The sequence below is a fragment of the Geotrypetes seraphini genome, chromosome 1 (genome assembly GCF_902459505.1).
Source record: "Geotrypetes seraphini chromosome 1, aGeoSer1.1, whole genome shotgun sequence".
NCBI lineage: Eukaryota > Metazoa > Chordata > Amphibia > Gymnophiona > Dermophiidae > Geotrypetes > Geotrypetes seraphini.
The window spans coordinates 264,036,035-264,049,287 of record NC_047084.1 but is presented as its reverse complement, the minus strand read 5'-3'; the positions used below and the strand labels follow the sequence as shown (position 1 = coordinate 264,049,287).

Below are 13,253 nucleotides of genomic sequence, written 5' to 3'. Positions count from 1 at the left end.
AAGGAGCGATAAAAATGGCTACGGACCTTTATGTGAAGAAAATCAATAAAAACAAGAGAAAAAGGAAGCCGATATGGTTCTCCAACCTAGTGGCTGAGAAAATAAAGGCGAAAGAGTTGGCGTTCATGAAATATAAAAAAACCCAAGAAGAGGAGAGCAGAAAGGACTACAGGGTGAAACTGAAAGAAGCCAAGAGAGAGATACGTTTGACGAAGGCACAGGCGGAAGAACAAATGGCTAAAAATGTAAAAAAGGGAGATAAAAATTTTTTCAGATATATTAGTGAAAGGAGGAAGATAAAAAATGGAATTGCTGGGCTAAAAGATGCTGGGAACAAATATGTGGAGAGTGATGAGGAGAAAGCAAATGTGCTAAACAAATACTTCTGTTCTGTGTTCACAGAAGAAAATCCTGGAGAAGGACCGAGATTGTCTGGCAAAGTTACACGAGAAAATGGATTAGATTCTGCGCCGTTCACGGAGGAGGGTGTTTATGAGCAACTTGAAAAACTGAAGGTGGACAAAGCGATGGGACCAGACGGGATCCATCCCAGGATACTAAGGGAGCTCAGAGAGGTTCAGGCGAGTCCTATTAAAGACTTGTTCAACAAATCTCTGGAGACGGGAGTGATTCCTGGGGATTGGAGTAGAGCGGATGAGGTCCCTATTCATAAAAGTGGTCACAGGGATGAAGCAGGACACTACAGGCCGGTGAGCCTCACTTCAGTTGTTGGAAGAATAATGGAAGTGTTGCTGAAAGAAAGGATAGTGTATTTCCTTGAATCTAATGGGTTACAGGATCCGAGGCAACATGGCTTTACAAAAGGTAAATCGTGCCAAACGAACCTGATTGAATTTTTTGATTGGGTAACCAGAGAGCTGGATCGAGGACATATGCTAGATGTAATTTACTTGGATTTCAGCAAAGCCTTTGATACAGTTCCTCATAGGAGGCTGTTGAACAAACTTGAAGGGCTGAAGTTAGGACCCAAAGTGGTGAACTGGGTCAGAAACTGGCTGTCGCCAGACAGACGCCAGAGGGTGGTGGTTAATGGAAGTTGCTCGAAGGAAGGAAAGGTGACTAGTGGAGTCCCTCAGGGTTCGGTGCTGGGGCCAATCCTGTTCAATATGTATGTAAGTGACATTGCTGAAGGGTTAGAAGGAAAAGTGTGCCTTTTTGCAGATGATACCAAGATTTGTAACAGAGTAGACACCGAAGTGGGAGTGGAGAATATGAAAAAGGATCTGCAAAAGTTAGAGGAATGGTCTAATGCCTGGCAACTAAAATTCAATGCAAAGAAATGCAGAGTAATGCATTTGGGGATTAATAATAGGAAGGAACCGTATATGCTGGGAGGAGAGAAGCTGATATGCACGGACGGGGAGAGGGACCTTGGGGTGATAGTGTCCGAAGATCTAAAGGCGAAAAAACAGTGTGACAAGGCAGTGGCTGCTGCCAGAAGGATTCTGGGCTGTATAAAGAGAGGCGTAGTCAGTAGAAGGAAGAAGGTGTTGATGCCCCTGTACAGGTCATTGGTGAGGCCCCACTTGGAGTATTGTGTTCAGTTTTGGAGACCGTATCTGGCGAAAGACGTAAGAAGACTTGAGGCGGTCCAGAGGAGGGCGACGAAAATGATAGGAGGCTTGCGCCAGAAGACGTATGAGGAGAGACTGGAAGCCCTGAATATGTATAACCTAGAGGAAAGGAGAGACAGGGGAGATATGATTCAGACGTTCAAATACTTAAAGGGTATTGACGTAGAACAAAATCTTTTCCAGAGAAAGGAAAATGGTAAAACCAGAGGACATAATTTGAGGTTGAGGGGTGGTAGATTCAGGGACAATGTTAGGAAATTCTACTTTACGGAGAGGGTAGTGGATGCCTGGAATGTGCTCCCGAGAGAGGTGGTGGAGAGTAAAACTGTGACTGAGTTCAAAGAAGCGTGGGATGAACACAGAAGATTTAGAATCAGAAAATAATATTAAATATTGAACTAAGGCCAGTTACTGGGCAGACTTGCACGGTCTGTGTCTGTGTATGGCCGTTTGGTAGAGGATGGGCAGGGGAGGGCTTCAATGGCTGGGAGGGTGTAGATGGGCTGGAGTAAGTCTTAACAGAGATTTCGGCAGGTGGAACCCAAGGATAGTACCGGGTAAAGCTTTGGATTCTTGCCCAGAAATAGCTAAGAAGGAAAAAAAAAAAAAAATTTAAATTGAATCAGGTTGGGCAGACTGGATGGCCATTCGGGTCTTTATCTGCCGTCATCTACTATGTTACTATGTTAGCTTGCAAGCAGCTGAGCTGTATGCTTACTAATGTGGACAGAAGAATTGGATAGACTGGATGAGCCAGGTCCCATTTTATCCTGTCATCTACTGTGTTAAAAAAGAAAAAAAGCATCATGAAAATATTTTAGTTGCTTCTTATTTTTCTCTTTCTAGATTCGGGAGCAGAATTTGCAAGACATTAAAACTGCTGGCCCACAGTCACAGGTTCTTTGTGGCGTAGTGGTGGACAGAAGTTTTGTACAGGTGAGTGTACAAAATATTCATGAAAATAAACATGTGTATCTTATGTCACACTAACGTGTCACAATAAAATTATTCTTTGGCAGAGATTATCTATTTGTAAGGTAAGTGTGAGAGGCAACTCATTTTGTTTGTAAAAGAGCTCAGGATTTTTTTTTATCTATTAAGAACAATATTAACAGAGCTTTAATTGTGTAGTGCAAGCATGTCAATGAGAGATGCTTCTTGATCCATTGCTAAAGTAGTGCATGATATGAACGCTGCTCTGATATTTACAGTTATGCTGAACACTAGTCAGGCTTAGGGTAATTTTTATACAGTTTTCCAAAACCGTTTTACTTGAATGGGGAATCTCTAAACACATAATTGCTTTTTCTGTTCCTGATGATTGTTTTCAAATTTGACAACTTGTGATTTATTACTTAAGGTGTTTGAGTACATTTTTATGTTTAAAATGTGTTACATGTGTTGATTTGAGGTAGAGGGGAGCCACAGCCATATGCATTAGTGACTTCTATTAGCTGACTCAAGGGGAATCCATGGCTCTCAAGCACAAAGGTGACTTGGAGGAAATTTTTATAAAAAATAAATGGAAAACCCCTGAATAGCTGTAAATGGAGGCTGAATACACCATAGTTGAAATAACGACCACTTCTGTTTGGGTGAAAACCCAAAAGAGGAAGCTGTCAAGCAGGGGAAAAAACCCACAAAAATCCATGAACTTCCATTTTGTATTTGTTATATGGCAACTCCTGCTGACAAGTTCCCTGACTGGCCATAGATTCTGATAGGGAGAGAAGGAGTACCAGTATGAAGGAGTAGGATGCTGAGCCAAAATACTGATTTTGTGGCTTGCTTATTTAAAACAGCATTCTGAGCTTCTCAAAAAACTCTAACAAACATAATGGTCTGCAGCAGCAGTCCCTTATGCTGTAATGTAACACTGTCCAAATAAAAATGACATGCAGATCAGTAAGCTTCCTTTGTGCCATGAATAAATCCTGTTGATCAACAGCATATTCACAGCTGACTTAAAAGTTCAAGTGCTTGTGTCTTAACTGAATGACTTAAAATTTGATTAGCTACTCTTTGCTCTGAGCATCAAAGTGGAGTACAGTTGAAAACTTCATATAAAATAGCAGGTCTGACAATTAAAACTCCACCTCCAAACAGTATAAATCCAAGTATATATTATATCATCTGAAAACCACTTTTCTGTTAGAGAATGATGCGGGGGGAAAAATTGTCCCCGCGGACTCTGACCCCGTCCTTGCCCTGCCCCCACCCCCACGGGCTTTGTCTGATTCCATCCATACAAGTCTGTAATAGCTATTTTACATTGAAATCATTTTATTGAAATATAAAAAGGAACAATATGCTGTACAACTGTCATTTTATAAATCATAAATACAGAAAAAGGATCAATAAAACCCAGTTCCCCTCACAATATCCCCTCCACTATCAGGAAAACTGAATGCTACATAGAAAATTCATCCTAACAGAATACTTCAGTCACACACACAGAACACAAATGCCCAAATACATAATAACTGACCAAAAATGCTAAACATAAATTAAACCAAAATCCCAAGAAGCCACGCCTTCCATATAGTACAACACCAAAGAAATAAAAAGATTCATTTCCTCCTATACTGTGCAAAATATAAAGATCACTCATGCCAGCAATGGTGTTAAACCAAGGAGTGCAATTAGAGCAACTGCTCCCTGACTAGAGAAAGCCTTAAGCCTGCTCGAAGCTGAAGATGGCATGGGCTAGTAAAGGGTCTTGGGGGTCCCCTCTCAAATTTCTGCCCTGGACCCTAACCATGTCTAACACCAGCACTGGCAGGATAAACATTTCAGTTATTATATATTCTAATAAACATTTCAGTTATTACATATTCTAATGACAGTTTTTATATATGCTAATAATAGAAAATAAAATTATTTTTCTACCTTTTGTTGTCTGGTCATTATTCAATTCATGTTGGTCCCAGGCTTTGGTTTCTGTTTGTCTTCTGATAACTCGCTTGCCAGGGTTTCCTGCCCATTTGGCGTTCTTTTTTTTCTTGCTCATCATCCATCTTCCATCTCTGTCCTCCCCTTTCCAGGAAGTCTGGCATCTTTCCTTTTTTTGTCTCTATCCTCGTCCAGCATTTCTCTAATGACCACTCCCTAACTCCCCCCCCCTCCCCCAAAGAACCTCCGGTGGCCCCCTGCATTCTTTTTTTTTAATCAATAAATGTTTATTGAAAAGTTTTGGAAATATACAAACCATACCATGAATATCATGGACAACAGAACATACAGCCATCAGTCAGAGAGCACAGCAATAAATCTACAAATCACAGAAGTACCCCCAACTATACAATCAAGCCCCTGATACCCAGCAGCAACCAGAACTCCACAAATCCCTCCCCCCCCACCCCCAAGCTCTACCTCCAGCAAAGAGGGCCCCCAGTTGGTTCTTCAGGAGAGCCCCCTCAGTCCTCAACCTCCCCCCCACAGAAATAAGCTCAAGACAAAGATGTAATTTTATCAAGGATTCGTGTCCAAGTCCGGATATAAGTATAATAATAGCCATGACGCTTTGCTATAGACAGTTCCATATTACGAATAAACTGAAGTTTAACAGTCCATTCCAATTGGGTGGGCGCCTGCCCCTGCTTCCAATGAGCTGCTATCAAACATTTAGCCGCCGTCAGGCCCCAACATCGGATCTTAGTTTGCCAGGAATATAAACATACATTGTAAAGGCCTAGCAAGCACCCCTGCGGAGAAAAAGGCAATAATATTTGTAACAATTGTGATAAACACCCCACCACCTGCCTCCAGAAAGGCTGTAGGATGGGGCAGGCCCACCAGATATGCAAAAATGTCCCCAAGGCCATCCCACATCTCCAACACAAAGCTGAAACACCGGGATACATACGGTGCAGACGTTCCGGCGTATAATACCACCTCAGTACCACTTTGAAGGCATTTTCCTTAATGAGTGCACACGAGGTGGCCTTACCGACTTCAGTAGTGATCAGAGCCCACTCCTGAACAGAAAATGTACAGTTTAAATCCATCTCCCAAGCTCGCTGATAAAGAGACGGAAAGGAATAGGAGCCCCGAATATATTGGTAAAGAACAGAGATAGGCTTAGGAAGGCTCTTAAGAGTGAACCACATGTGAGCAAAGGGATCATTAGACTGAAAGGACCCCCGATCCCACTCCCGCGAATGAAGAAAATGATGTATTTGAGAATAGGCTAGAAAATCGCCTCTGGGCAAGGCAGCACTAAGCCGGAAGGTCTCAAAAGACATCAGGACCCCCTTTTGAAGCACATCCCAAAAAGTATGCAACCCTAATTGTGCCCACCGCACAAATGCAGAACTCTCCCCTCCAGCGGGGAACAGGAGCTCCTCCCGCACCGCCCCCAAAATCGACGGAACCCCCCCCCCCCCAACGGCAACGGGTATCACACCACACTTTCAAAAGATGTTCCAGAAACGGATTTCCCGGAACCACGAACCTCCTAGTACCAATGGAAGAAGACCAAAGCAAATACTTCAAACAGGGGCGCCCCACAAAGTGTTGTTCCAGACGGACCGCCAACTTATACTCTGCAATCTCCCAATCCAATAAAAGTCGCAATTGAGCTGCTCGAAAATACCAAAATAAATTCGGTACCGCACACCCCCCACTGGCCCTGGCCGCCCACAGAGCGGCCCTAGAAATACGAGAAGGCCTCCCCTGCCAAATAAAGCGAAAAAACAGAGTATGCAACTGTTTCAAAACTAGAGTAGGGACCGAAATCGGTAATGTTTGGAAAAGAAAAAGCAAGCGGGGTAAAACATTCATTTTAAGAACTGCTATGCGACCCCACCATGACAACCAAAACCCATTCCAGCGTTGAATATCATTCCTGATCTGTTGAATAAGCCGCGCATAGTTAACAGTAAACAATTGGGATAAGTCCGCAGGTAAACGAATCCCCAAGTAACGGATAACCCCAGGCGCCCAACGGAAAGGAAACCGGACAGCCAAACGACGTTGGTCTTCGTCTCCCAAGGTAACACTCAACAGTTCAGATTTATCCATATTCACCGTAAATCCCAAAACCCTCCCATACTCCAAAAAAAGGTCAACAAGAATCGGCAATGAAACCTCCGGGTCCCGAACATACAACAACACATCATCGGCGAACAGTGCTAAACGATGTTCAAAATCTCCCACCTTCACCCCCAATAAATCCCCATGTTCCCGAATACGAATGGCTAAGGGTTCCATAGAGAGAGCAAACAACAAGGGAGATAAAGGACAGCCCTGTCGAGTGCCTCTCCCTATGGAAAAAAATTCGCTATAAATCCCATTAATACGCACAGTAGCCTTAGGAGCCCTATAAAAGGCTTGCACCCAAGCCAAAAAGAAAGAGCCCAGCCCCATCCGATGCATCACCTGCCATAAAAATTCCCATGCCACTTGATCGAAAGCCTTCTCTGCATCAATCGCCAAAAAGGTAACTTTTGCAGAAGTCCGCTGTGCAGCCCACAAAAGATGCAACGTTCGTCTAATATTATCACAAACCTTCCGCTTTTGAATAAAACCAGATTGATCCAAATGTACCAGAGATGGCAGTACCTTTCCCAAACGAAGAGCCAAAACTTTTGTTAGAATTTTTGCATCAGTATTCAACAACGAAATCGGTCTAAACGACCCACACCCAATAGGATCTCTGCCCGGCTTAAGCAAGACCGAAATCCCTGCCTCCGCCATTGAATTGGGCAACGGGGAACCTCCCCGTACTCCATTCGCTACGCGGACCAATAATGGAGCCAGAATCTCACGAAAAAGTTTATAAAATTGATTAGTATACCCATCTAGCCCGGGCGATTTACCCAACTTCAAATTAGCAATGACTCCCAACACTTCCCCTAATTCAATAGGCTCATTAAGCAAATCTCTATCAGTGTCCGAAAGCTGCGGCAGCCGCAACGCAGAAAGGTACCCCTCAATGGCAGTGGAATCTTGCCCCACCGATGGCCGATACAAGTCTGAATAAAAATCGAGGAAAACGGAGCTAATAGCCGAATCGGTACAATGCACAGTGCCCGCAGTATCCCAAATCTTTGTAATAGTCGCTCTCACCTGCTTCAGCTTTATAAGTCGAGCTAAGCGAGATCCAGGTGTGTTATTATACTCATAAACAGTTTAGCGTAGGTGCAACCGCAAGAACTCATACTCCTCCATCTGTAGTAAGGAGAGTTCCGCACGAACCTTAACAAGATGTTCATATACTAAGGGGTCCTGATGTCTCTGATGCAACTTCGTCAATCGCTCCAGTTGTTCATGAAGTGCTAAAGAACGCTGCGCCCGCAAACGTTTTCGGCGAGCACCCCATTTAATAAAAACGCCCCGTACCACCACCTTCAGTGCATCCCACAGAGTCGCATCAGTGACCGTATTGTTATCATAATGTTGAAGGTACTGAGCCACGGTCGCACCCACCTCTCGAATTACAGCTGGATCTTTTAATAAAGACTCATTAAGTCTCCAAAAACGACGCCCCACCCCCTCCCAATAACCTGCACAGGCTACCCACACTGGCGCGTGGTCAGAAATTTGGATAGCACCAATTTCGGCCTGTCGAATCCCGCCCCAGGAATTACGATGAACCCATACCCCATCAATTCGCGCATACGATCTATGTGCATGAGAGTAGTGAGTGTAAGATCGCTGCACTGGATGAGACAACCTCCAACTGTCTACCAAGCCCAGAGAAGAAAACAAAGAAAGAAGAGCCTTTCTAGCGGCCCTAGTCGGAGAACGAGTCCCTCCCACAGAGTGATCCAGATGAACATCCGGGGTAACATTAAAATCTCCACCCAGATAAACAGAGCCTTTCACAAAACCCACCAATTCAGTTCTAAGGGACCCAAAATATTTTGCTTGACCAGTGTTGGGACCATACAGATTTATAATAGTGATGGGACAGCCCTGTAAGGTAGCCACTATAGCCAAACATCTCCCTGCCCCATCCCGAAAGACTTGTTGAACCACTAGACCCAGTCCTTTTCTAACCAATATGGCCACCCCTCCCACCCTCTTCCCCAGCACCGACCCCTGATGGGTCCAGATTTGATCAAAATAGGGAGATTGTAGGACTGCTACATCTCGAGGCCTTAAATGTGTTTCCTGGAGTAAACAAACATCCCATTGCAAGAGTACCAACTCTTTAATTACAATACTGCGCTTACCCGGACTATTAAGTCCATTAACATTCCACGAACCTATAATGAAGAGCTTATCCCCCTCCTTCCCTGTCCTGCCCCCCACCCTAACCCCCCCAGATCCCTCCCCCCTCCCCTGCGCTGTTTCGAATCCCGAGCCTCAGGATTCGCCAGCGTGTAGAAAGTGCAATCCTCCCCCAAAGGCAATCATCACTCATCCATAAAGTCAATGAAACTTCCAACAAATGAATTCCCCCACAGTCACAATATGCCACTCCACCCCTCTCTATCCTGCACTCATCTTCCAAGCACTCCCCCAACCCCTCACACCCATACTTGCAAATACTGAACCCACCAGATCCCAAACCCCAACAACCAGAGAACTATACAACCTCAAACTTACACCATGAGAACAGTACGTAATAAACCAAAAAGCCCCATTCAAAGGGAGCAGTTTCAAACCAATGTCTCCAAGTCTCCCAGGCAGTTCCAATGGCCTGCGCTCAACAGGCCCAGTCAAAGCCCAGCAGCGAGGCAGATCAAAATAGTTTTACCAGTGTCCAAGCACGTTCAGGTCTGGGATTTCGCAGATTTCTTGCCAGAGCGCAACGCTGTACTCCAAGGCTCACTTTGCGCAGAAGTGGATGCTACTGCCGGAGGTCTGTCCCCTTCCATCGGAGTCCCGCAGCCCAGAGCTCTCATCTCCGCCCAAGCTTCCGACACTGTGGTCACTCGCCGAGATGTGCCATTAATGGTCATCCATATGCCAAAGGGGAATAGCCACCGATATTTATGGCCCCCAGAGCGCAGCACTTGCGTGACATCTTTAAACGCTCTGCGCTTCTGCAAAGTAGACCACGCCAAATCCTGGAAAACTCCCACGGCCAGATCTTTCCATCGGAGAGCTGCTTGTCTGCGGCCAGCTAATAAAATACGTTCCTTCAGTGTAAACTCCCCAAAGCAGGCTATTATATCTCGTGTGCCCTGAGCCCTGGGAGCTCCCAGACTGCGGTGGGCCCGCACCAAAACGATAGACTCAGGGACTTCAGCTCCATCAACCCTCAGTAGATGTGCACAAAAGGCTCTTACCACCTCTTTACTGTCCCGGAAAGCTTCCGTTTCAGGGATGCCTTTAAACCGCAGGTTGCATCTCCGAGAGCGGTTCTCCAAGTCTTCAACTTGTGCCTGTAGTTCCCGGAGCTCAGTCGATAGGCGACCCGTAACATCGGAGGTAGTGGATACTGTGGTATTAAGAGCAGCCACGTGGTCCTCAGAAGCTGAAACACGAGCTCCCAGCTCGCTGACCTCTGTACGGAGCTCTACAATCGCCGCCCACACATCTCCCCTCACTCCAATTATTTCAGCTTTCAGCTCCGTAAACCAGGCAGCCATTGATTTTTTCGGTGCCTCTCCAGCCTCCCCCCGCTGATCGGAGATGCCTTCGTCTTCCGACTCAGACTGAATCGCCGGCCCGGCCGCCATCTTTTTTTTCTCGCCCATGCCACTCACCACCTCCGGGCCCGATTTTTCCGGCAGGTCGCCGAAAAATTTAAATTTGTCCAGTCGTTTACGAGTCGCCATTAGCAGGGAAACCCCGGCAGCCGAAAATAGTGGCAAAGAAACAATGCTGTGGAAGCGCCACTCGCAAATTTTCACAAAAGCCCGACGGAGCTTCTGCTTCACGCTGCCATTCAGCGAGGTGACGTCACTTCCTCCCGCCCCCTGCATTCTTTATGGGATCTGATGAGGCAGTACTCTTGCACTCTTCGGGCCACTGGCAACATAAGTATAGCTTTCCCTCTGCTACTGCTTTGTGCTTAAGCGGGGCCAGGAAGCTGTAATAGAGGGAAAACTTCCAGCTGCAGAAGACAGTATGTTTACTTCACTCATGCTGCTGGCGGCCTGAAGAATGAAAGAGCGGTTACAATAATGGATCCCACCATCTCTCCTTTTCTCAACTACCTTTTCATCCAGCATCTCTCCCTCCTTCCCCACCACCCCAGAGTCAATCATCTTCCTTTCTCTTCTCAACTGCCCTGCTATCCAGTATCTCCCCCCCCCCTCCCTGCACAATACACCTTGAGTCCAACTTCTCTTCCTTTCTTTTCTCTCTTTCCATCCCATTTTCCACCATCTTTCTCCCTCTCCTCTGTTTCAGACCCATTATTTCTTCCCCTCCACCACCCCCTCAGTCCGTCCTGCATATGCCTCTCTCTTTGGAACCCTCCTTTCCTCCGTCCCTCCGTGTATTTCTAATAGCTACACCAGGGGCCACCCCAAAGGCTGACATACTTCCCCCTTCTCTCCACCATCATCCAGCATCTTCCGGTCTCACTTTAAAAACTAATTACGGCCTGCAGAGAATCGCCAGTGCACTTTCCCTCTGCTGCGGTCTGCCCCAGACCAAAACAGGAAGTTAGATCAGAGGAGGGGTGGGACCACGGCAGAGGGAAAGTGCACCAGTGATCCTCCATAGGCCATAATTAGATTTTAAAGTGAAACCTGGAGGCGAATCGTTCGCAGGTCCAGCGGGTCCAGATGGCTTCCCTGCCGCTAGCACAAACCTACAGAGCAAGCCATCGAACACAGGCTTGCTCTACGATGCTCCTGGCCTTCCCTCTTTGCGAAAAAAGGAAGTTGCGTCATGAGGAGGAGCCTGGCAGAGCGAAGGCTGTGAGCACTGTCCAGCAGCCTGTGTAGAGATCAACTCACTCTATAAGGTGTCTGCCAGCAGCAAGGAGGGAGGGAAGCTGGCTGGAGCCGCCAAACCTACGAGTGAGGGGAGGGCCGGGAGCCGCCAAACACGCAATGGTGTGATATTGGGGAGCTGTGGTGGGTGGGGTTCCCCGCGAGAACAAAGCTTTTTACCACTCCACGGAGTGGTGAAAAGGTTTGTCCCCATGCTGATGGTGAACAGATATAAAAGTTATCCGTTCTTGCAGTTTTACTGTGGTCACCTGTGTTTAGCCGCAGGAAAGGGTCATCGTGTCATTCTCTTTTTTCTATCTCTATTGCCATATTCCTGGATCATATCAGGGATTAGAAAACCGTTCCTGAAGGCAAGATATATGATCTTTTCAGTATCCTTAATCATAAAGCCAAAAAGTCAGTGTGACGACATACTTTTTTTTTTTCATACACAATATACGTATTCAATCTATTTTTATGCCCTTTTAGCTTTTACAGTGTACCAAACTGACAGAATTCTAAATTGACATTTTGTATTATAGTATGGGTACAAACCAGTTACTGTTCAAATTTTACCACCAGATCTCTCAAAATGGCTTGAACCTTCTTTGATGGAGCCGTTTCTAAGCCCCTTCTCTTTCTCGCTTCCCTGCTGAGACTTCCTGGTTTACAGGCACAGGGGTGGTTTAATAATATGAAGACTTATTCATAAGAACCTGAGAATGCCTGACTCCTTCCATACACAGATCAATAGCTGTCAGATGACTTAATCTTTTTTTTTAAATTTTCTATTATTAAATGACTACCCAAAAAGCCTTGTTAAAAGTCTTTCCAGTGCAATATGTGAGAAAGTCTAGAGTAGACAGTAGGGTTATTTCCCTATAGCTGCTTGCTGCTGCAGAAGGAATTCACTCCGGATTTTTCACTCTGCCTTCATTGTACTTCACTGGGCTCTCTAGCACCACCTTCAGTTCTTTCCTTCTGGAGAAGTGTTTGTTATTATTTTAATTTGATGTAATTTCATCCCCTTTTCAGGTAAATTAGTGCTTGGAGTGATTTTGAAGCTCTGCCTGCTTGAGAATTCACAGACTACGATCTGTAGCTGACAGGCCGATCCCTCTAGATAATGATAGCCAGCCTGCATAGTTTCTCTGGAGCTCAGGGCCATCTCTGAGGTGGTCTTACCTCCTGTTAATCAGAGGTTGAGTGCAGGCTGTTAGGCACCCTTAGGAGGCTTGGCGGGAACTCGCAGGGTGCCATCTGCGTCGTCGTACCTCCGCCCATCCCAGTTCGCATCCGTTGGTCCACAAGGGTTGAGTTGTAGTCAGACATTGGAGTCTGACTGGCAGCCTGAAGATCAACTTTACAGATCCTTTCCCAGCATTGTGGTGGTGAATTTTCTCATCCAGCTACTGAGAGAGAGCTGAAAGCAGGCTATAGCACAGATTGTCTGCTCACAGTGAGTATACAGGCTGACAGCCTATGAGAGGAATCGGGGGAGGTTGGAAAAGAGGGATTATGAGTGTTTCTAAAGGTTCCCCCACCTGAAAAATCTTAAAATCGCCGTTTTTAGAGTTTGGGAAGTGTGAAAAAATATCGTGATTTTGGCATGACTTTTTGACGGCAGTCATCTTGGATTTTTTAGCTTTCTTTTTTTCTAAAGCTCCCTGCTTCTTCAAATCTCCAAATTTCACCTGGAAACTTGCTGGGATGGAGCCTTGGGCTCTCCTCATGCGGATTCTTGCTTGGGTTGCACATATTTAGCGTTTTTAGAGCATTCTTGTGCCACATGGCACAGCTGGAGTCCTGCAGCATCCAG

At 45.7% G+C, this 13,253-nt stretch overlaps 1 protein-coding gene across 10 annotated transcripts in view; it reads left to right on the top strand.

Annotated features, from left to right (window-relative positions):
- The window catches only part of ADD1 (adducin 1), a 251,869-nt gene that overhangs the window by 154,871 nt on the left and 83,745 nt on the right, over positions 1-13,253 (top strand). For all 10 annotated transcript variants that reach the window (XM_033950494.1, XM_033950510.1, XM_033950502.1 and 7 more), the window contains exon 12: positions 2,442-2,531. In XM_033950494.1, the coding sequence (XP_033806385.1) occupies positions 2,442-2,531 (90 nt within the window). The remainder of the gene's footprint in view (positions 1-2,441; positions 2,532-13,253) is intronic.